At 42.2% G+C, this 22,658-nt stretch overlaps 3 protein-coding genes across 4 annotated transcripts; 2 read left to right on the forward strand and 1 right to left on the reverse strand.

Moving 5' to 3' along the window:
- The first annotated feature begins 5,427 nt into the window (after positions 1-5,427).
- Positions 5,428-9,898, forward strand: imp3 (IMP U3 small nucleolar ribonucleoprotein 3). Its single transcript, XM_072687023.1, has 7 exons — positions 5,428-5,740; positions 6,654-6,761; positions 6,885-6,959; positions 7,088-7,167; positions 8,011-8,062; positions 8,566-8,638; positions 9,431-9,898. Exons 1-7 carry the CDS (start codon positions 5,604-5,606, stop codon positions 9,455-9,457), a joined length of 552 nt encoding a protein of 183 aa, XP_072543124.1. The 5' UTR covers positions 5,428-5,603; the 3' UTR covers positions 9,458-9,898.
- An 855-nt stretch (positions 9,899-10,753) lies between these two features.
- Positions 10,754-19,948, forward strand: LOC140562633 (uncharacterized protein C1orf21 homolog). Of its 2 annotated transcripts, XM_072688428.1 has the most exons (7): positions 10,754-10,870; positions 11,333-11,402; positions 14,691-14,829; positions 15,258-15,343; positions 16,133-16,197; positions 16,282-16,342; positions 16,715-19,948. In XM_072688428.1, the coding sequence occupies exons 3-7, from the start codon at positions 14,739-14,741 to the stop codon at positions 16,751-16,753; spliced, it is 342 nt and encodes a 113-aa protein (XP_072544529.1). In that variant the 5' UTR covers positions 10,754-10,870; positions 11,333-11,402; positions 14,691-14,738; the 3' UTR covers positions 16,754-19,948. The 2 variants fall into 2 exon arrangements, with proteins under 2 accessions (XP_072544529.1, XP_072544528.1); XM_072688427.1 differs by lacking the exon at positions 10,754-10,870 and having other exon boundaries at positions 10,940-11,402.
- A 797-nt stretch (positions 19,949-20,745) lies between these two features.
- On the reverse strand, positions 20,746-22,649 carry tsen15 (TSEN15 tRNA splicing endonuclease subunit). The gene is made up of 4 exons (XM_072687024.1): positions 22,540-22,649; positions 21,575-21,656; positions 21,344-21,479; positions 20,746-21,237 (listed from the first exon to the last, which is right to left on the reverse strand). The coding sequence occupies exons 1-4, from the start codon at positions 22,591-22,593 to the stop codon at positions 21,069-21,071; spliced, it is 441 nt and encodes a 146-aa protein (XP_072543125.1). The 5' UTR covers positions 22,594-22,649; the 3' UTR covers positions 20,746-21,068.
- Positions 22,650-22,658: the final 9 nt, after the last annotated feature.

Genomic DNA, 22,658 nt, shown 5'->3' on the forward strand with positions numbered 1-22,658 from the left:
CAATATACCCGGCTCCAATGCATCGGCCAGTAGACGCCAGTTGCAGCGTGATGTGGGAAAAGAGCGCCATCTACCTACCCTGGTGAGAGTATGGCCAATTGTGCTCACTCAAGGCCCTGCCTGCCGATGGCCGGGATTTGAACCAGCGATCCTCTGGTCATAGTAACAGCCAGCCCAGCCAGGATTTCACCAGTAATTTCACATCAGCACATTTTCACTTCTACAGCCACCGCACGTTCTAGCTGCGTTCCAAAGCCTACACGACTTGAGAAATCTTGCTACGTTAAGAAAAGGCTGTCCGATTTGGAGGACGCTGCTGATGTATCCTTACCAGGCCTCGGTTACCCACGGTTTTCTGCACACATGCAACGTGGGGGGGGGGGGGGGAATTCAGAAAAAAGCACCATGTAAATGGTGGAAAACGAAGCGCTGAGGAAACTTTAGTGTGAATTCAGAACTTTTAAACTCTTGTTTCGCACTCTAGGCATCACCAGGTTTTGTAGATCTAGAGGAATTGGCAAAATAGCTCATTAACATATTGATATTTGTTTTAGTAGATCGTTGCTAACATGGGAAAACCTTGTAGCGATCTTCAAAATAGAAGCTTAACACGAGAAGGGAAGGGATACTTAACTTTCAGTGGAACTTCAAGTCATTTTGAGGCAACTCTGTTACTCTACCATGAATTTGCACAGAATATAAAGAATAACTGGCTGATTTAACTTGTGTCAAAAAGTTAAAACCAGCTAAAATGGAGATGCTAATTTCAGTGTTAGCGATACTGCTAAATGTATTTATGATAGCATTTATTATATCAGTAAAACCTGAATTTTGGTCATGTTTCATCACCAAATGAACATTAATTATTACGAACGTTTATTTTTGAAGGAGTTGTGAGGCTAAATGTATTTATTGGATGGACTTCAACCCTCCCAAACCCCATGGCAAATACCCCTGAGGTGAAGCTAGCCTTGTACAGTTGCTGAAAGTATGCAGACAGCCCTGTATTAATTCATGCATGTGTTAAAGTAATGGCAGCTTAATAGAGTCAGGTCAGATCCCGATCTCCCAGCCTCCCAGCTTTTAGGAAAATGAAGGAAATCCACAGCTCTGAAGCCCACAGATGCCCCCCCCCAATGATATGCTATGCTTTGATTCACCGACTGGACCAGCTGGCCCACAGATTACCAATAACAGCCCTTGAGCAAGACTCCCAACTCTACATTCCCCTACCTGTAAATCACTCTGGTGTAAAGGTAATGAAGGTAAACCACTCACCATCATCATCATTGTCTTCATCTTAGAAGAAGCTCCACTGTAGAGCCCAACACCTTTTCCTCATACAGACCTCACCTCCTCAGCTTCCTTCCCCTCATGTTCACGTAAAAGCTCTTGAAGGACCTGTTCTTAAGACCTGCCCTCAGCTCTGCGCCGTCAGCTCAGCAGTGCTTCCAGTCATCTGTCATCAGCCACACCCACTAAAGCACACTACCTGCCCGTCAGCCTGAGGAGGATATGCTGGAGTTGGTGCAACCGCCCAGCCGGCCTGAAGCTGATTTCATGGATTGCGCTGTTTACACACCACCACTTTTAGGTGTTTGCTCTGTGTTCAAGGAAGGCCTTCACTATAGACTTTATAGTTGTACTGCCCTGCCCTGCCCTAGGTTATGTGCTGGATCAGGAATGCCGTGATGTCCGTCCGTCTGTCAGTCAGTCAGAGAGGCTAGTGGTGGGTTTTGGGAGGGGGGGATGAGGGGTCTAGGCTGGCCTCAATCGGACGGAAAGAGCAGAGTCCCAGCACACACTGACTGCCTTATGCTGGAAGGTCGACTCACTGCTCTTTTTTTATTTGGGATGGGGGGAGCGAGAAGGCTGAACAATCCCTCTCTGTGTGTACAGGGTGCAGACCTACAGGCCCAAGCCAGCTTAGGAGGAGTTCCCTTTCTCCACCCACTCCCATCCTGCCACATGGACATCATGCCGGGCAGCTGCCCTTACACTGCCATTCAAACATGTTTCATTCAGTTATAAATTATATAGATAAACCAAAATATACACTATAACTAACATAACTAGTCTAGAACTAAAGTCGTACACTCTTTAATGAAAAGGTTCTTTAATAAAAGCAGTGGATCATTGTAGAACCATGATCACTAAAAGAATCCCGTGGATCTGTAAATGGGTCTTTGCCTCATTACCATGAAGGTAAATATTTTAGTAGATGATCCTACATGTAACTCTCTGAAAAGGGTTCTTTGTAGCACCTAAAAAGGTACTGCTGTTGACAGAAGAACCTTTTTTTCAGAGTGTGTTCAATACAAAATTCCTTCCGTGTCCCTTTAAGAAGACTTAAATAAATAACAGTACAGTAAGTATTATGGTTTACTATAGGACAGTGCCATACTGGATAGTAAAGTCATTAGAACTCTATTCAGGGTATACATTTTAAAAGATAATAATATATTAATACATATTGGATGTTAAGTTAATTAGAACTTCATACTGGATACTCATTTTATTAGAACTTCATACTGGATACTCATTTCATTAGAACTTCATACTGGATATTAATTTCATTAGAACATCTTGTTGGATATTAAGTTAATTAGAACTTCATACTGGATACTCATTTCATTAGAACTTCATACTGGATATTCATTTTATTGGGACTTCATACTGGATATTTATTTCACTAGAACTTCATACTGGATATTCATTTCATTAAAACTTCATACTGGATATTAATTTTATTAGAACTTCATACTGGATATTTGTTTTATTAGAACTTCATACTGGATATTCATTTCATTAAAACTTCATACTGGATACTCATTTTATTAGAACTTCATACTGGATATTTGTTTTATTAGAACTTCATACTGGATATTCATTTCATTAAAACTTCATACTGGATACTCATTTTATTAGAACTTCATACTGGATATTTGTTTTATTAGAACTTCATACTGGTTTTTTTATTTCATTAGAACTTCATACTGGATATTCATTTCATTTAAACTTCATACTGGATATTTCTTTTATTAGAACTTCATACTGGATATCTGTTCTATTAGAACTTCATACTGGATATTCATTTCATTAGAACTTCATACTGGATATTCCTTTTATTGGAACTTCATACTGGATATTTATTTCATTAGAACTTCATACTGGATACTCATTTAATTAAAACTTCATACTGGATATTCATTTTATTAGAATTTCATACTGGATAATAGCTTTGTTATACATTAGTTCTGGATATTAGTTTTACTAGAACTAAAAATCAGTGTCACATCCTGATGATGAGCTGAGTTTATTGGGAGAGTAAGATGAAAGTGTGAATGCTTTGAAGGTTCCATTAGAATTTACTGTAGAGAAGAAGGATTGAGAGAGTGTCATATCAGTCAGTGTGGAATCACTTACAGGACTCTTCATCAGTCTGGACTGATGCGGTTTGTCAGATACACTCACATGTCTTAGATGTGTTAGAGGCAAGGGCGGGGTGCACTGTCTGAGGTCTGTTTTGGCACATGGTGCTGGACAAGGCACTGGTCTTTCTCATTCCCCACTCAGGATTAGAAAATGCAGAATGCCAGCAGTGTGAGATCAACCAACTTCCCATTTTCCACATCTGTGTTTCAGTAATATGAGGTGGAATCATGCCAGACTTGCTCAGCTCTGTTGGGTCCATCTACATGCCAACACTGGGCGGGAGCTGAAGACTGGAGAAATGTAGCCTGACCTGCTGGAGCTTGATTTCTGCTGAGGGTCAGATGGTAGGGTCAAAATTTGGCACCAACAGCACAAATCCATGAACCCAACCTGCCTTGTGTGAACCGTCCAGGCTGGTGGAGGTGGGGTTAAGGTGGTGTGGGGAATGTTTTCTTGAGCTCATTCTTCCCAATCAGTCATTGCTTGAAGGCCACAGCCTACTCGAGTATTGTTGCTGACCATGCGCATCCCTTCATGACCACAGTTGACCAACAGCTACACCCATCCAGCGTGATGATGCTCCATATCCCAAAGCACAATCATCTCAAACTGGTTTCATGACCATGACAGTGAGAGTGTTCTTCAGTGCTGGTTCTTCACAGACATCAGATCTGAATCCAGGAGAACATCTCTGAAGTTCTCAGGGAGAGGGCAGTAAGTCAGAAACACACAGGTCTGAAGTATCGGCTGCTGAACGAGTGCTGTAGGTGGTGGAAGCGAGTTTGACCCTCAGGTCTACTCTTTTTAGAGGAGCAGGTTCAGCTCGTTGCTGAAACATCAGGAACAGGTTCTCCTGCTCACTCTGGCGCTCCAGTTTGAAGGTACTCTACATAATAAAGAGCTCAGAGCCGAAGGTGAGGGCGGTTTTAAGAAAATAATAAAAACAGGTTTGACTGAAAGTTTGTGTTTTGATTGAAAACAGCTCTGAACATTTCAGACATTCAACAGCCTGAGCTGTACAACACACCCCTGTACAGAGTCTGAACTCAGCAGCGTTACTCACGAGTCAACACCAGGAGAGAGAGAGAAAAGGAGTGAAAGAAAGAAGGAAAGAAACAAAAGATAGAATAGAAAGAGAGAAAGAAAAAGAAATAGAAAGAAAAAAGAAAAGAAAAAAATCTCAAAACAAAGGAAAGAAAGATGAAAGAAAAATATAAAACTCAAAAAATAAAAAAGAAAGAATAGAAAGAGAGAAAGAAAGAAAGAAAAAGAAATGGAAAGAAAGAAACTAAATACATAAACAAGAAAGAAAAAAATCAAAACAAAGGAAAGAAAGATGAAAGAAAAAAAACTAAAAAAGAACTAAAGTAAGAAAGATGAAAGAAAAAGAAAACTACAAAAACAAAGGAAAGAAAGAAAGATGAAAGCAAAAAAGGAAAAAGAACAAAAGAAAGATTCATGAAAAAGAAAACAACAAAACAGAATGAAGGAAAGAATAAAAGAAAAAGGAAATAACTAAAAAAGAACAAAAGAAAAAGGATAAATAAAAAAGTAAAAAAGAACAAAAGAAAGAAATATGAAAGAAAAAAATAATATATAAAAAATATATATAAAAACAAAGGAAAGATAAAAGAAAAAAACTAAAAAAAGAACAAAAGACAGAAAGATAATTGAAAAAGAAAAAAACTAAACAAAAAACAATGAAGGAAATGATGAAAGAAAGATGAAAGAAAAGGGAAACAACTAAAAAAGAGCAGAGGAAGGAAAGAAAGAAAATGCAAAGAATAAAAGAAAAATAATATTTATTTATTTCATTAATACAAAAATGAATAAAATAATAGAAAAGAAAATAATAAAGGAATGAAGGAAGAGAGAAAGATATTGTTTACATGACAACAGCAGTCTCAGAGTGTCGGTGTTCATCCCGGTCTGCTGGGGGCGCTGTGTCCGAGCAGCAGTGTTTACTGTGCGCCCCTCCTGCAGTCAGCCATGTGTCTCTGAGTGGCTCCACATTCAGATCCGCAGAAACAGCAGAAACAGCAGAAACGGCGGAATTTCAGCTTCTTTTATTAAACTTTTCACCTTTACATTTTACATTTACGCGCTTTACTCAGCCAGGAGTTTAAATAACTAAACATTTAAAGGCTTTCTGTGGTTTAATCGATAAAATGGTCCGAAAGCTGAAATTCCACGAGCAGAAGCTCCTGAAGAAAGTCGACTTCATTAACTGGGAGGTGGACAACAACCTGCACGAGGTGAAAATCCTGAGGAAATACCACATCGAGAAGAGGGAGGATTACACCAAGTGAGGAGCTTCCCCTGAGTAACTGTTTATAATGTGGCTGACCCTGCTGGACTGTTTATTAAGCAGTTAATTTGGGTCAATTTTATTTTTAAAGAATATATTTAGGATATTAAGAGTGGAAGTGTTAAAAACTCTTATGGGAAAATATTTTCGGTAAGATCAGGATATGTAGCTAGGTTTTTATTTATCTATCTTAGGCTACTTAAAAAAATCTGTAGTTATTTTTTTTTTCCTCATCTGAAATAAAATAATACAGTAACTTCTTATTTAATTTCTTATTTTAATTCCACCTTATTGTTATTGCACTAGCTAACTGACTTTGCTGCACTGTTTAAGGTGGACTGGAGAATTAAAACCTGGATTTCAGCCTTAGCTGTAAACATTTTCTTTAAAAGTGTTTGAAATGAAATATCGGTACATTACAAGAAAAGTCCAGAAGATCATTCCCTTCTCCGGAAAACATGACAGCAAAAACATTAGATGTGTATTAAAAGTAATGTACTCGTATATTTGCCATGATGAATCCTCCTTAATTATGGTTGAAGGACGCTTTAGGCCTGCAGGAGTTCTCTAAAGTAGTGGGTTAATATTGTTGTTGTCCAATAAAAAACATCTCTCTATAGAATAGTGATCATTAATAATAGATTCTCAAGGACAGACCCCCAGTGGAGTGATGCTGAAACTGGTCTAATCTGATCTTGTTGGTTGTTGTAGATGCAGGTCCTCCTCCGAGCACCGATGTCTTACAGTAGCCACCAGAACACAAAAGCATAGTTCAGTGTAGCATATAGTGATGATCCGATTTAATACGACCACATCAGAGCCAGACTTCCAGTTCTGTCATAGACCTTTTACCTAAAACTAGTTCTGTCTGAATGGTGCTCACTATTCTGTTTTGAACGTGTTTCCTCAGGTACAACAAACTCAGTCGCAACATCAGAGAACTGACCCAGAAAATCCGCGACTTGGATGAAAAGGACGGTTTCCGAGCTCAGAGCACCTCCCAGCTGCTGGAGAAGCTGTACGTTTGAGAACCTCCTCGGAGAACACGACCGTACATATTGACGTAGATGATGATCAGCTGAGATACAATGTCCTTTCTTAAGATTTGAGGTGTGGTCTGATGCGCTGTTTCTCTCTACAGTTACAGCGCTGGCTTGATCCCCACCAAACAGAACCTGTCCCTCGCAAATGCCGTCAGCGCGTCCTGTTTCTGTAGGTGAGTGAGAGAGTTCATGTTCTGCTCGGTTCTCCAGTGCAGGGAAAGAGAACATGGGGCAAAAATCAGTGGTACTCTACCATAAAACTACATTGTTGACGTTTACATATTTTTCCTCTGACCTGCAGGAGGCGGCTGCCCACCATCATGCTGAAGCTGCGTATGGCTCAGAACCTGAAGACCGCCATCACTTTCATCGAGCAAGGACGTATCCTTCATGATTGTTTTGGAGGGCTGGTTTAGACCTAGACGATTTTGGTTTGAGCAATCCCTGGTGTGATGGTTCCTCTGTTAGTTCAGATTGTTTAAACCAGTGAGAACGCTCCCATTTGATTGAATGAAGTGCTGCTAACAGTTCTAAACAATCCGGTTTAATTGAAGTATGAACACAATACGGACCAAACACAGGCTTAACTTTAATAAGAAGTTCATATGAAGAATAAAGTCGTTAGAAATCTGAATTTGAATGTGAATTACAATCTGTATCACAGCATTTGAAACTGAATTCTAAATTAAAACAGATTTTTTTCAACCAGATTTCATGGTTTTACATCAAGGTACGATTTGATGTTTAAAATACAATTTCTATTAATTCACTTTTTTTTTTATTCACTTAACAGAATAGAATCCAGTGGTTTAGCAGGGTTAATCCAGATCTGATAATGCGGTTCGTTAGAACCAGTGTGAACGCTGCTACACATACCCTGCTGCTGTTTAATTGAAGTATAATAAATGTATGTTAATGTCCAAATGAGGTGGACACCTCTTCTAATAAACTCATTGGCTACTTTAAGTTGCACCAATTGCTGCCACAGATGTGCACTAGCACACAGACAGCTTGTCTAGTCCCTGTAGTATTGGGAAGTACTGCCAATAGAATAGCACTCTCTGGAGCAGATAAACTATATGAACCTATTGGAACCATGCCTAATGCCTAATGTGCAGTGCTAGAAGAAGCACTGCACAAAACAAACCCCATATTCACCAGAAGCTTGTTTTTACATGATTAATCCAGCAGTTCTGTTACTGCAGTTCCTTCACTGATTGGCAGATGTTCGTGTTGGGCCAGAGGTCATCACAGACCCTGCTTTTCTTGTCACAAGGTTAGTTCTGCTTCCTTCACAATTTTCTCCCCCCGGTTTGGTTTTATCCAACTATCCCACTCTCAGCCAGGGAGGGCGAACTCAAGCCTGGTCTTCCTCAAAGACACGTTAAGCTCCACCATGTGTTAAACCATGTGAATTTAGCTTTCTGTACATGCGAGAATTTCCCAAGTAATGGAAGACGTTGAATACTTGGAATGCAAGATGATATCCAAACCATATTGGTATCAGAAAGTTGCAGAAAGAGCTGAATGGCTACCTCCCTGAACTGGACTGTGTCGTTTTTACTGCACTTGTAACCTTTTACTAATGCATTTTAGAAGCTGTTCCAGTTGGATTTTGCCTCCAGATTTGTACAAAAAGAGGCATCAGCCCACAATTGCCATATCAATGCATCCCTACTGTTTATAGCTGTTTCATATTTTATTGATCAGAGATCTTCAATATCGGCCAAGTTGTTGAGAGTTGTTGTCTGGTTTACTTCATCATCTTCATCTCTACAGAAATATGGAGGATTTCGTGACCTGGGTGGACTCCTCCAAGATCAAACAGCATGTCATGAATTACAACGAGGAGGTACAGACTCTCGAGGTTCTGCATACAGATGTCATGCTAATGTGCTGTCTGGCCTTTCAGTACAAGCTTCATAGCAAACTCCACATCGAACACTTCCGAGCACTTCGTTCAGCAGATTGAAACACCTAATTAGCAGATTAATGGAATCATTTGGCAAACAATTACATTTACATGATTGAACACTAACTGGGGATGATGGGCTCAGAGCGGCTCTGACGCAGACTAACACACTGATACTATGGCCCGAGGATCGCTGGTTCGAATCCTGGGTCATGCTGCTTCGCCATCAGCAGCCGGAGCCTGAGAGAGCACAATTTGCCATGCGCTCTCTGGGTGGGTGGATAGCGCTCTCTCCCCTTATCACTCCCATATTGATGTTTTGGAGATGCATGTTTTTAAATGGACAGCTGCGATATTGTCAATGTCCAGTGGAAAAACATGTAAATAAAAAATAAAAAAAAAACATTGAAATCATTACTGACTTTATAGGAGACGTTTAAAAAAAATCTAAAATTTTAATGGAAGTCAATGTAAAATATTGACAATAAAAAAAGTCATTTTATTTTTTTTATTCCAAGTAATTTGGAGCGTTTCTATTGGTCAGTTCATCCAGAATTATTTACACAGTGTATAGAAGCAGCTACAGGTGTAAACAGGTACAGATAAAAAAAAAAAAAAAAGAAAATATATATATGTATAATTTAATTTTTAAGCACATTTTGTGGTTTGTAACTAACAAGATGAATAGATACATTCATCTATTTATTTATTTATCTATTCATTCTCCTCCAGCGTGATGATTTTGATCTCGTGGTTTGATGGGCTGCTGGATTCATGTGACCTAAGTCGTTCATCATGAGAGCCAAAGACGGACTCAGAAGCCACTCTGGATCCACACTCAGCAGAGCGATGTGAAAGACGAGGCAGATACACCACGGACTGAATGAAGGCGTTCTTGCTGAGAGGAAAAAAATGCAGTTAAACATTGCAACCCCCTGAGATTGCTAATCGTAAAAAGAGAGGCTGATGGCACGCTGGTGTTGAGATATAAAAAGTATCTTGTATATTTATTTTCCACTGAGGAGGATTTTTTTAGTACATTATCATTGATCAAGTCCACTGTTTTGTAATAGAAACTGTACAGGTATGTAAAAAAGCTTTCATTTTATTCTGGATTTCTTCTCATTAATGTCCCTGCAGCTGTTTGGCTGTCAGGTATGTCTGCTAACACAAAAAAATAAAGTTGGAAATGGAAAGAAACCTCCAGTGTCTTCTTTCCTGCAGTGGTGGGAAATACACAGATATCATTTATGTAGATTTTACCATACCGTAAATACTGTGATAATCTCTCAACCCGTGTGTGAGAGTCTGTAGCTTAGTAAAAGCATCCAAATCAAATCAAAGTTTATATTTCATGATTTGGATGTTTTTACAGGGCGGCCAACTCTCGCAACTCACTCTAACCTCCTGCCAAATAAATAAATCTGTTGAAAATAGGAAACAAATGAAGTGTGTTTAGAGTGAGTAGTGTGAGTCTCTTGGCTTTGGTGTGAGAGTAAGCTAAATTGGGAGCTAGCTCAAGCTATTTGACCAGTTTAGCTCTTTTGTTTGAGTTTGATGGTTCAGCTGGTCTACCAGCATGACCATCCTGGCCAGGCTGGTTCCTATGCCCTAGCCTAGTATAGGGTATGATTTGGGTGGCTAGCCTTTTTTTTTTATTATTTTATTTATTTATTTATTTTAACCACCTTGATTACCAAAGACTTAGACCTTCGAAAATATTAATAATATTTGTTATTAGTAGTAGTGATAGTATTATTTTGTTATATGATTATTGTACAGCTCACATATGAAACCTTTGGCATTCCTTTACACTGTGTTATTAAGTCATTATGAAAACACTAAATATGGTTAAATAATGGTTACATTTTTTTGTTGCTCTTATGAAATATCGTTATATCATAACCGTGCCAACTATTAAAAAATACCGTGATTATAAAATTGTAAAACGTCATCGCCAAACCCACTGGTATTCCGACAGGCCCCGCCTCCTGTGCGGTGATTGGTTCATTGATAGCAGCTGCAGAAACCGCTGACCCCACCAACAGGAAATCCAGCAAACGCCTACAGTGGCTTAATCATAACAATAGCTTTTAACTGCAATTTATTATAAATATTATAAAACTGCAGGGAGTCCGGCTACTTCTCCTGGAATACGGGTGGTTAAAAAACGTGTGTTGCATTTAATAGACTCCGACTGCTTTTGTTTTGATTTTTGCAGCACTCGGTGACGTAGGCCTTTAACCTTTAACGATTTAACATTTAACGTTTACTTTCTTTATCTTTTTTAAATCAAAGGGTGAGATTAAACCCAAAAACATTGAAGCTGTACATTTATTTTCTTGTTCCGTTCCACCTTAAATGCGGCAGCCGCTCCATTACACACATGTACATTCTCCAGCTACGCACAGACAGTAACTGCTGCTCCGTTTAAGGTGGAGCGAAAAATTCGATGAAGACACTGAAATCAGCCAACGCTTTCTGCTTTATTAATAAAAACGTTGCTTTATTAAATATAATAACCCCGACGCTGCTGTTCAGCGGAGAGCGGCTGTTTTCGGGGTGAAATAGCACACCTCCCGTGCCTTTGTTCCGCAGCTCGATTGCTAATGTCTGGCTGCGATTCCCATGCAGGACACGAAGCTCCCGCTTTCCATAGCTGACCGCTGACCAGCACCACCACAAACATCACGTTTTTACAAAGGTAAGACACGCATTAGCTGCTCAGGATGCCCCAAATACGGGCTAGTCCATCTAACATGTGCGCCTGTTTGTATGTAATACGAGCAATTCGCCTAATTAGCTGCTCTGCTGCCCGTTTCCATTGTTGTTTGTCCAGATTAGCGCCGCCTTTCCTAGTTCCTCTGCAGACTGCTGTGTCCGTATAGCGCTAACACACTTAGCCGAGGAAGTGTGTGTGTGTGTGTATCAGGGGCTACAAAAGAAGGGTTGGAGTGTGTTTTGCTCAGAAACACACTCATACTTGTGTTTTTCTTTCGTTTTCTATTGGTCTGGCTCGGAGCGTTTCCTGGCTAGGCCATGGATTCGCTTTGTAGGCAGTGTAAACACAAACAGGGCAATCCGGATTCAGGGGCTTCAGCTGTAGATGGGAACACTGAGCCCCTAAACTGGCTCAACGATGCTGGGCAGCTGGATACAGATGTGGGACCTCCTCCTTGTGGTCCAACAAGACCATCCTTCAAAACTCCAGATCCAGAAGCTCTAAAGGTCACAACCAGGCCCTTAATGGGGCAAGCACTGCATGGACAGGGCAGTGGGTGCGCTCCAGTTTAAGAGCTTTTACTGGTGTTATATTTTATAGTCTTGTACAGTTCAACGACTTAAGAGCGCTGGAGGGTCAGCCAATCACACAACACACCAGTAAGACCAGTAGCACTAGACAAGCGAGACAAGACAACCATATTCACCGTTAGTTTCGGACACTGGGGGAATTTGCCCTCCGCCGTTAACACATCTGTACATGCATGGTAGTGAGGAAACGTGCCTGGAGCGGTGGACAGCTGTTGCTGCAGAGTCCAAGGTGAAGGGCCCAATAGTGGCAGCTTGCCAAGCCCGGGTATCGAACCCACAACCCTGTGGCCGCTGCATTCTCCTACCCGTGTCACTGACGGACAGATGCCATCAGTGTGAATTGTAGATCGTTTTCATGGTGACATTAAAGGGGAGCCCCAACTGATGCGAAGAGTTACGCTATCAAACCCATCGCTCGCTACGTTTGCTGTAAACATGAATGCGTGCCGCGCTTTAGCCTCCAAAGCCACATTTTCTGGTTCGAAGACTGGAAAAACCCTCCACTGATGATGCGTCTTGAAGGTGGGATGGGATTAGCTACAGTTTCGTGCCTAAATTATGACCTTTTTTGCAAAGTTGTGCTTTTATTTTTAGTATTATTATTATTAGAAAAAGTGTTAATATATTGATCAGTATTCTAAACATGATGGCATACACCATCCTGGGCTAGAGGGGTCTAAAGCCCCCCCCCCCAGCATTGAGCTGTGGAGCAGTAGAAGGAACTGTGTTCTCTGGAGTGATGGATGGTGGAGCCCCATCCAGTACTTCTGTGATGAGTTGGGGAGTTGTGACTGAATGCAATCCAATCCTCACAGCTATGCTCCTCCAAAATCTAGTAGTAAGTCTTTTTTCCTGGACAGTAGAGACAGTTACTCCAGCAAAAGCAGGATCAGCTGTTTAATCCCCTTAATTTCAGAAGAAATAATGAATGAGCAGATGTCCCAATACTTTTGTCCATACGGTGCATTCATATGGGTCTGTCAGTTCAGGCTTCAACACCATGTTCTAGATAGGAGTGGTGCTGTGGGCATGTTTAAGGTGTTTTTGCTGAACTGCCCCTTTAATGATGGCCTCTTCTGCACAGGGTTTGAAATCGGAGCAGGAACTGAAGTCCTAGGCCACAGTTTTGTTTGAACATCAGCCGGATTTCGGCGATCAGCCTCGCGTGTCAGCGAATACTGCGAGACCTGAGCCGCTTATTTTTTCCAAAAATAGGCCGAAGTTTAGTGGTGTGCTGTGAATTGTCCTGTGCGGTGCTGCTCAGAAAGGCTGTGTAACATCCTGCCTCTTACTGAGACTCGAGTTTAGACAATAGCAGAGGTGATGACCTCACCAACCCTGACCACAGTTCTGCCAGGAGGCGCTCGTAGGTGGAACACGCCCTCGTACACCCTCATATTGTCTTTGGATTGGGCAAGAGCTGATGAGTTAAACATCACTACATACATTACAGAGGGGTCAGTACTGACCACTAAGAGTCCAGCATTAAAGGAGCAGTACAGGAAAAAATATTATTGTCTCTATTACTAATTTTTTTTTTTTTCTTCAAATTTTAGGAAAACTGTCAGACGTGGTTTGTTGTGGGCTGTGGTTTGGCTGTAGTTTATTTGTTTTATTTTATATATTTTTAAAAAGTGGGATCTGAAGACAACACTGCCCTCTAGTGGTCTGCCACCAATCTTTACATTTGAGAAACGATACAGTACTGCATTACAGAATATCGTGATACTTCAGTATATTGATACTCACCCACATCCCTCGTTAGCATGGTGCTAACTGCAAACCTATCACCTTCTTCCACAGTTTTATTGGACTTTTATTAGTGGAATCACTAATAACTCACAGTCTCCCAACAATAGGGCTATACTCTAAACTAAAAGGGTTGTGGGACTCTAAAGGTTCTTTATAGAATCATCTATACAAGCTTTCCCGTCATGGAGAAGAATTCGTTATGTTACACTGGGCCCCTCGACTCCCTTCACTAAATAACACTTGAAGAACCTTTTTTTTTTTTTTTGGGTTACAGGGACACAGCCAGTCTGTCGTCATGGTTGTGTTCTGCTTGCCTTATTTTAATCGGATCTGGTACCCATGTGGATCCATCTGCTAGTCAGCTCTGTCAGTGTTTACCGAGGCTGTGAGATACAGATCAGGCTTTGTGCAAGTATTGGGATGCAGCCAAGAATGGTTCTGTATAGTGCAGAAAAAGGGAACAGTGGAACCCTTGTTGAACTACATAGTTTAATAAGAGGAAATGTTAAATCGGGTAAGAAATATGGTTCTCTCTGGAACTGTTGTCTTTGATCCTTGAGGAACTGATGGAGGTTCTTCCGTTTGAAGCTGTGAGGAACCTTCAAGGAATTGATTTCTTCAAAACAAAATACTTTTCAAGGTTCCTCAAGTGGTTCCTCCACAGTTTCAAATTAAAGAACCTCCAACAGTTCCTCAAGGATAAGCAGTACTGGAGGTTAAAGTGGGGAGTCCTGCCACAAGAACAACACTTCCCATCTCTGCATGTGCTGTAAACATGGCCACTCTTCTCCGACGGTGGGATGCTGGAGCCTCTAGAGTGAGATCTCCTAGTTTGAAGCCTAGAAAAACGCCTTCTGATGATGTGTTTTTAAGGTGGGTGGAGCTTTTCACCAAAATGGCTAACTATGGTGCTTTCTGTCTTTTCCAGGTGCTGTACGCAGTACGATGCCGGAGGTGGCGGCGAGGCAGTGAGGCGATGGGCTGCACCTCGGCCAAGCCGTTATCAGCTGTACCCGGAGACGAGGAGGGGCGGGGCAAAGCATACAGCAATGGAGACGCCTTCTCTGGTGAGTCCTGACTGTTAGGGTTAGGGACTGAAGGTGATGCTCATGTTCAAATTTAATTAGCAACGTTTGAATAAAGAAGCCTTAAGTCACGCTAATTTCAGATGTAGTGATTTGGTTTAGATCGTCGTGGTGGGTCAGTGGTCAGTGGTCAGTGGTCAGTAGTTAGTGGTCATCAGGATATATAAAAACTGTCTCGAACCAGTATAGACTGTTTTTCCCCCTGTTCTGAGTAACAGAAAAAAACTGACCCCACTTGATGCAGAGATTTTTATTTTTTTTAGAAAACCAACAGAACGCTAATTAGCCTTAATGGAACATCAAAGAGTTGTTGAATCCTGTGAAGTGTATTTAGCAACGTTAGCACTGCTAGCGCTGCCGTGCTGATGAAGGCTGTGCAGGGAATGGAGGAAATTGTGTTTTCTCCTCAGATGAGTACAAAATGAAAGGAGTTGAGAAGGTGAAGTTTGCTCATGGAGAGGAGGAGCGAATGAACACGCGCAACCAGGAGAACCTGGTAACGACACACACACACACACACACACACACACACACACAAATACCCACTCTTGCCATCTGTATCGCCTCCTGTACACCGACTCTCACTTCCCATACGCACTCTCCCCTCTACATCTCCCATATACCCACTCTCGCCACCTATACACCTTCTATACACCCACGCTCGCCTCCTGCACCAACTCTCTGCCTCCTCATATCACCTACCAGTAAACCTCTTATACCCACTCTCGCCACCTATACATCTCCCATATACCCACTCTCGCCACCTATACACCTTCTATACACCCACGCTCGCCTCCTGCACCAACTCTCTGCTCCTATTCCTAGTCGCCTCCTCATATCACCTACCAGTAAACCTCTTATACCCACCCTTGCCCCCTATACATCTCCCATATACCCACTCTTGTCTACTGTGTAACCGCTCTTGCCTCCTGTATACTCACTCCCCCTTCGAATACACCTCTTACACCAACTCTCGCCTCCTATACACCGCCTCCTATACACCTCCTGTACCACTTCTCTCAACCTATACCCACTGTCGCCTCCTATGTCGCCTCCTATACCCACTCTCCTCCTAAACCTCTCCCATATACCCACTCTCCTCTTATACACCTCCCATAAACCCACTCTCCAGTCACATTTGCCTGTTTTGTGTATTGTTCTAAAAATAAAACTGAATTGCAAACTCTGAGCTTTAATGCAGACTGTCGAATCTTTTCCTGAGTAAAGGTTGAGAGATCAGAGAGCTCCACCCCTGCTCGTGACTCACTTCACTTTTGTGTTTTAGGAGAAGAGCACATTTTTGCACAAAGGCAAACACAAAGATGTCAGTGGAAACACTAATAAGATAAGGTGAGTGTAGCTGACCCTCCACTCTCTGCAGTGCTGTAGCTGAGCTGAAGGAGCTCGTGCTAAGTTTCCTTTCCTCTGTTTTAGCATCCACTCCTCAGAGAGCCAGCAGGAGTTCTTCAGGATGCTGGACGAGAAAATCGAGAAGGTGAGGCCACATCTATTTGCACTGATCTCACGTTACAGATCTGCAACAGCACAATGGCAGTATTACACAGGAATGTAATGGAAATTAAACAGAAGGAGGGGAGGCAGGGTAGTGAACACAAGCTGGGCTCCTGAGTGGCGCAACTGTCTAAGTGTTATGGGTATGAGATGGTGAGTTTATTCACTGGTGATGCCACAGCCAACCTCTCCCGCTCTTTATGGATGGGTACGATGGTGCACCGCAACAGCTAATTACCAGTTAGTGGTCAACTCTCTGGGTGTTGAGTTGTCCAATGTTCTAGCCGGTGGCAGGCCGTACGTAACTTAAGTGACCTTTAGTTAAAAAGTCGTTTTCTCCCGCTGTATTTTCCAGGGTCGGGACTACTGCTCTGAAGAGGAGGACGTCACATAGCGCGGTTCGTCTCCGCATCGGCCCAGAGGAGAACCCGCCCTGCCCCGGAGTTCCTCACGCCACCCCTTTCCTCGTCTTCCTGCCCCCTCAGAGCACCACGCGTTTTCAACACGATTCAACCCCGTAACTCACCCCTGTTTACATTGAACACGGCTCGGCCGCTGGGGTTCACAGTTTGGCGTTTGAGTCTTTGAAGACATCTGGCGAGGAAAGGTGTGAACGGTTGGCATGTCGAACGAACCCGGGACACGGACCGGATTTCCGAAGGACTGTCCTTTATCGCCCCTGCCTTACAGCTGCCCCAGCCCATAAATAAGCCTTCTCCAGCTCATAGACTCGAAAGGAATCGGAGGGAGCCATTGCACAGACTGGCCTGGAATTGTTTCCGCCTGCTTTTTGGAAGTTGGAAGCCAGGACACAGGGACGTTACGTAGCCTCTTAGATGACCCACGTCTTTTGAGAACGAAAACGGGAATGAAAGTGAGATAGATTGGTTACTCGTGTTTAATGAAGTGCTAGCCCCATTTTTAGATTGGACTTTAAAGAGCGAATGGACAGAAATCCTATGGACTATTCCTAACATTCCAGGAGTCTTGTCTTGTCTTTTTTTTTTTTAATGTTGGCAAAGTATTTTTTGTTCGTTTTTGAGTTTGTTAAACAAGTGCTACACCATTTTTTTTTTATTGCTTTTTCCAGGTATTTTTTTTTTATTTACGAAGTGTAACACTGCTCAGGACTGTAGTGCTGTTATTTCTGACTGTTAGGGGCTGACACTCTCGGTTAGCTTCTTCAGGACTTGGGGGAACGCTCCGATGGACTCGTGCACAGCTGAACGACTGACTGATGGACAGTAGTATTTAGGATAACTGTGTGTAGTGGGACCAGTTATAAAGCATCATTATGACGTCATGTAGTTTCAAATACATATGTTCGTGTTTCTGTAGTGCACCAACGGTTTGATAGTACAAGGCTGGATTTCCAATGTAGGATTGGCAGTCAGCGAAAGGTGAAACCCAAGTAACCTGCCGGAACGTTTGTCCAGCAGATGAGTACCTAAAAGTACTGACCTATTGAGTGACCTTTAGCTGCAGCCCTGAAGACCAGAACCCGTTGAAGTGGACTGCACAGGGAATTTAGACAATTTAAGTGAGGTTCTGGACCACAGGGAGTGAAATGGTTCAGTTCGAAGGGAACTTCTAACGGCGTAGGGAGTAGTAATGAATGGTTTATCTCCACACAGGAAGAAGACAGCAAAGTTTACCCATCAGACATCATGTGTCTTAGGGTGTTAAATCAGCTAGCGCTCATCATGAGCAGTACAACCCAATGTAAACCTGACAAAAACCTGCTGTACGTCCATAAAATCACATTTAACTCCATATTACATACAAGATCATACACGGCTACAGTTCGTTAGTTTGCTAGCTACCATAGAAAGCAGAGGAACTGCCGAAGATGGCGGTGTCCTGGACGTGATTACGTTGCAGGGCATTCCCAACTAAGTCATTCAGCCGACAGAAGTTCCCTTGGCTAATTTCATGTGATTAGTGTGTAGGAAATACGAAGGCACTTAGGAACACCTGGGGAAAGGAACGCAGCTCCACTTTGGGTGCAAGTTAGCTAAACTAGTTAGGGAGCTACCTCTATGTTAGCAAGCTAGCTAAGATGTTGGTCAGGATATGTTATTTTAACTCCAGGCAAAGCTTTTATAGTGCAAATACATTGAAATTAAAAGACTATAGTCAAAAGAAGCGAGTATTCCGGATAATTTTAATATTCAAGAACCTTTAAAAGCAAGAGATATTTGGCTAACCTGAGGGGAAATGCTGAACTGCAGAACATGAGGCTAATTTATTTTTTAGGTGATTACACTGGTGTTAGGAGGCAAAGAATATCAGTAGCACAACAACAGTTTATCAGCACACAGAAGAATTAATAATAATAATAATAATAATAATTATTATTATTATTCAAAAAACAGCTGAGGAAAATGGCTAGTTTTCCTGTCAGATAGCTAAGGCTGTCTAAGGGCTGCCTCCTCAGATGAGCTAACATGCTAATATGTTGTCCTCATGTTGGGATGAATATGCCAACATATTAGCTATCATAAATAAATCAAAATTAGGCTCTATTTGGATACATTTTACTGTTATGGGACTTGGCTAAGGTCAGCTCGAGCAGTTAGCCTAGCTACAGCCATGCTATCTCTGCCTTCTCTATCATGTGCTTCACACAATATCTGTATAATAATTATATTAATCGAAAACTGGTTCTCGGGACACCCATACGCATCTTTTAATAGCTACAAGAAGTTAGCACAGCTAGCTAAATCACTCTGTAGGTGTGTACGTGTTAGCTAGCTACATAGCTAACGTAGTGGGGAATGTAACACTAGCTAATTGTGTATCTAAACATAATTCTGTTAAAATATTTTTTGAGGGGACGTTTTTTAGCAGCTAACTTACAATAAAAACCAAAACCCTAATCTTAACCATTTCACTGAGCATTAATGTGAGCTAGCTAGCTACCTCCTCTGTGGAAGCTAGAAAGATAGCCAGATAGCTAAATAGCTAGCTAGGTGGCTAACATTCACTCAAGCTGGAGCCTCTTCCACCCAAGGTGAGGCTTGATCAAGTCCAGGGCTTGGTCTGCAGGGCTTAAAACACATTCAATGGTGATTTAAAAAAATCAAAATTCACTTTTAGGTCATTCTGCTGGACAGAATCTCCGGTGGCTAACTTGCAGGCCAGTCTTTAATCTGAGCTAATCAAAGAAACTGACTATTAGGATATAAGAAATCCCATCTAAATGCCCCTGTTTCACACAGCTATTTATTCACGCCATTTAATTTTCCCCAAAACTAGAGCCTGGATGATTTTTAAATACATATTTTTGAAGCCGATGCATCAATGGAGCCGATTTGCCAGATGATCTTACGCTAGAATTACTCTAAAATCTCGTTGCATTGACTTCCATTTAAATTTAGGAACTGGTTTGGAGTCGTTTGTCCAAGGTTTGTCAAACACGTCGGCCAGGTTCTAGTGAAGATGTAAAAACATAAGTAGCGACTGGACAAGAAAATTGTCTGCCATGTTTTGTTTGCTTTCCTTTTATGAACTCATACGATGTGTATGATACAAGTGCCCAATACTGTCTGTTCAACACTATTGCCAAAATGAAGAAATATTCAATATCGAGGAGCTTTGCTTATTCCCTCCGGTCTGCACTGATGGCACCTAGTCTCCACTGACATTGGGCCTTATCCTCTTATAAGATCTTATTATAAGATTTTTTTTTTTTTTTTTTTTCTCAAAACCCAAGATTAAGCAGTTTTCATGAAGATTCTGACCCTTACCAACATCATCTCATCTGGAATATGTTTAATGTAGGGAGACCATGCAATCCATCATTATAAGTAGATGTAGATGTAGACCTTCTGTTAGGACTTTTACTTAAGAACAAGTTTAAGAAAATTCTTAGGAAGACATTGGTGAATGAGGCGCAATGTCTTTGGTTATCAAGAAACTTCGGGCCCAAAGTCAAGGACTGCGCCATGTGTGCCCTGCGGTTTTACTTCTGGACAGGCTTGACTTTGGGTCTGGCTCAAGTTATCTGGTTAAACTGAGAAGTTCTGCTTTGTAAAACACCCCCTGGACACACATCCATCTATCTTCTCATCGGCTTCTTCCTGGTCAGGGTCGTAATCGGACTGGAGTCTACCTAGGCTGTTCGGGTGCAAGGCAGGGATGCTCCCTGGACAGGATGTCAGCCTATCACAGGGTACCACATAAACCCATTCACTCACACTTCGGGCCAGTTTAGCAAAGCCAGTCTGTTATCTACCATGTGAGATTGAACTGCACATGTATTAACTGTGATCAGGATTCTAGATGAGTGTGTCTGTGGGTTTAGTTATGAATCAAGGTGTTTCCATAATCCAACCCAATCCAAGTTAATTTGCTCTCAATAATACAGGCCAATCTTAAACCATGCCATGTTATTGATCCATCACTGTTTTTAATACTGTACACCGTCACAGCCTCTCAAAACCTAAAAAAAAAAAGTTTTGGGACATTTCCATTGATCAATTCGTTGTTAATTTGTGACACAATGTGAAGAATGATTGCCAGATTAACATTATGTCTGAAGGCGTTAAATGTAGGCAATATAGTATCTTGCAGTTTCTATAAATATGATCACAGTTCCAGTATTTTCCACTATGGGAAGGCTGCCTTTGAAATCCAACATTGAATAAGTCCTTCAGTCAAAATCTTCAGTCAGTTCATCTTGGACGGTGATGATGTTCTTCAAATCATCACGTTTGGAGTCTTCTCTTGCGGTGCTGTCGCCGGCCCTGGTCCTGGATGTCCACGGGGGGGTCGGGGGTCAGCAGGCCGTCACACAACCGTTGGTACACCAGAGTGGAGTCCGAGGCCACCGCACACAGCAGCATTGGTTTTCCTCGGTCCAGGATGCACCTTAAACTGAGAAGAACAGACAGTGTTTGGATGAGGCAGCTATTCACCTTCAAATGAACCTGAATAGCCCAGGATGAGCATCACAGCCGTGACCCGAACCTTGCCCACTTACTCTTTGTGGCTGACCGTTCTGTGTGTGGGCACCGGATAGACCACCTGCACCGACTCGTCTTCCTTTTCGCGGCCTTCCAGCAGAACCGCCTGCAGCTCAGAGCTCGCGACTCCCACCACGTCCTGCCAGTGCCGGACTGCAACACACCAAAGCCACGACGGCATCCCGATGTACGCCATGTGCAGTGAAAGTACGGTCACGGTATTGGAGAACAGTTTGGTCATCTCTTACCTTCTGTCAAGTTCAGGTAAACCAGGAATGCCGCGTAGACCTGAGCGCTGTCGCCCACATCCAGATTCATCAGGTCTTGGTACTAAAAAAGAATTGGCGATTATTAGCCAATAGAGACACATCATCAAGTCATACCATCGTCTAAAGCTCTGTGAGGTCTTAGGACCTAGTAAACAATGGCCCAGATCCCATTTCAAGGACATGCATCTAACAAAGCAGCCTCAGTTCTTCATGGCATGTCCTTTGACATTCTGGTCTCAAAAGTGGGCGAAGAAAACCATCTGCACTGCTGACACTAGCCAGATTGGGTTCATGAGTTCATGCTGTTGGTGCCAAATTCAGACCCTGCAATCTGTGTGATGATCCACAGAAGAAATCCAGATCCATGGCTTCGTTTCTCCAGTCTTCACCTGTCCGCTTGGTGAGCCCGTGCTGAGCCACTGCAGCCTCAGCTTTCTGTTCTTGGCTGACAGAGGTGGAATCTGCTGGACATCTTCTGATGTTGGAGCCCATCCTCATCAAGGCTGGACGGGGTGGTGTTGCTTCTGAGATGCTTTCCTGCGCATTTCTTTAGAGGTACTAGCAGATCTCATGAATTTTTGCATATATCAAGCTACAGAAAATGGTAAGTGTGTTTTAAAGAGGCTCTAGGGGCCTACAGGACCCCAGACATAACAAAGGGCTGCAGAACTGACCATCTGACATTCGTGACTACTGTTGCTGTGAATGTTTTACACATAATTCCCCTTTTAGTTTAAGGTTGTATTTAAGGGTAGGACTGGTAAAGGGTGCACTGGGTATCAGATACGTATCTTAACTGTGTAACACTCAGTTTAGGCTGAGACGAGAGACCCCTAAGGACGCAGACATGATGTTTATGAAGACTACTAATAAATACCAGGCAGCTAATTGTGACTAAACCTCCCAGAAAAGCCAGTTAGAAAAGTTTAGTAAGTAAAACTCACTACTGGATGCTGTTTAATCCAGCTCGAATCAACCCCTCGGTTTTCTTCCTCCATGGTTTCCCATTCAGGCCGCGTTCCAATTCGCGTACTTGCGACTACTTGAGTATACTAGCTAGCTA

This window comes from Salminus brasiliensis, chromosome 9 (assembly GCF_030463535.1).
Source record: "Salminus brasiliensis chromosome 9, fSalBra1.hap2, whole genome shotgun sequence".
In the NCBI taxonomy this organism is placed as follows: Eukaryota; Metazoa; Chordata; class Actinopteri; order Characiformes; family Bryconidae; genus Salminus; species Salminus brasiliensis.

Excerpts from the sequence above, each read along its gene's own strand:
- tsen15 (XM_072687024.1), bottom strand. The coding sequence starts at position 22,593 with ATGGAGGAAGAAAACCGAGGGGTTGATTCGAGCTGGATTAAACAGCAT. Across the intron at positions 21,657-22,539 it reads GGATTAAACAGCATCCAGTA|TACCAAGACCTGATGAATCT; the intron begins GTGAGTTTTACT and ends ATTCTTTTTTAG. Across the intron at positions 21,480-21,574 it reads TTACCTGAACTTGACAGAAG|TCCGGCACTGGCAGGACGTG; the intron begins GTAAGAGATGAC and ends GGTGTGTTGCAG.
- LOC140562633 (XM_072688428.1), top strand. The coding sequence starts at position 14,739 with ATGGGCTGCACCTCGGCCAAGCCGTTATCAGCTGTACCCGGAGACGAG. Across the intron at positions 15,344-16,132 it reads CGCGCAACCAGGAGAACCTG|GAGAAGAGCACATTTTTGCA; the intron begins GTAACGACACAC and ends TTTGTGTTTTAG. Across the intron at positions 16,198-16,281 it reads GGAAACACTAATAAGATAAG|CATCCACTCCTCAGAGAGCC; the intron begins GTGAGTGTAGCT and ends CCTCTGTTTTAG.
- imp3 (XM_072687023.1), top strand. The coding sequence starts at position 5,604 with ATGGTCCGAAAGCTGAAATTCCACGAGCAGAAGCTCCTGAAGAAAGTC. Across the intron at positions 6,762-6,884 it reads TCCCAGCTGCTGGAGAAGCT|TTACAGCGCTGGCTTGATCC; the intron begins GTACGTTTGAGA and ends TTCTCTCTACAG. Across the intron at positions 8,063-8,565 it reads CCTGCTTTTCTTGTCACAAG|AAATATGGAGGATTTCGTGA; the intron begins GTTAGTTCTGCT and ends TCATCTCTACAG.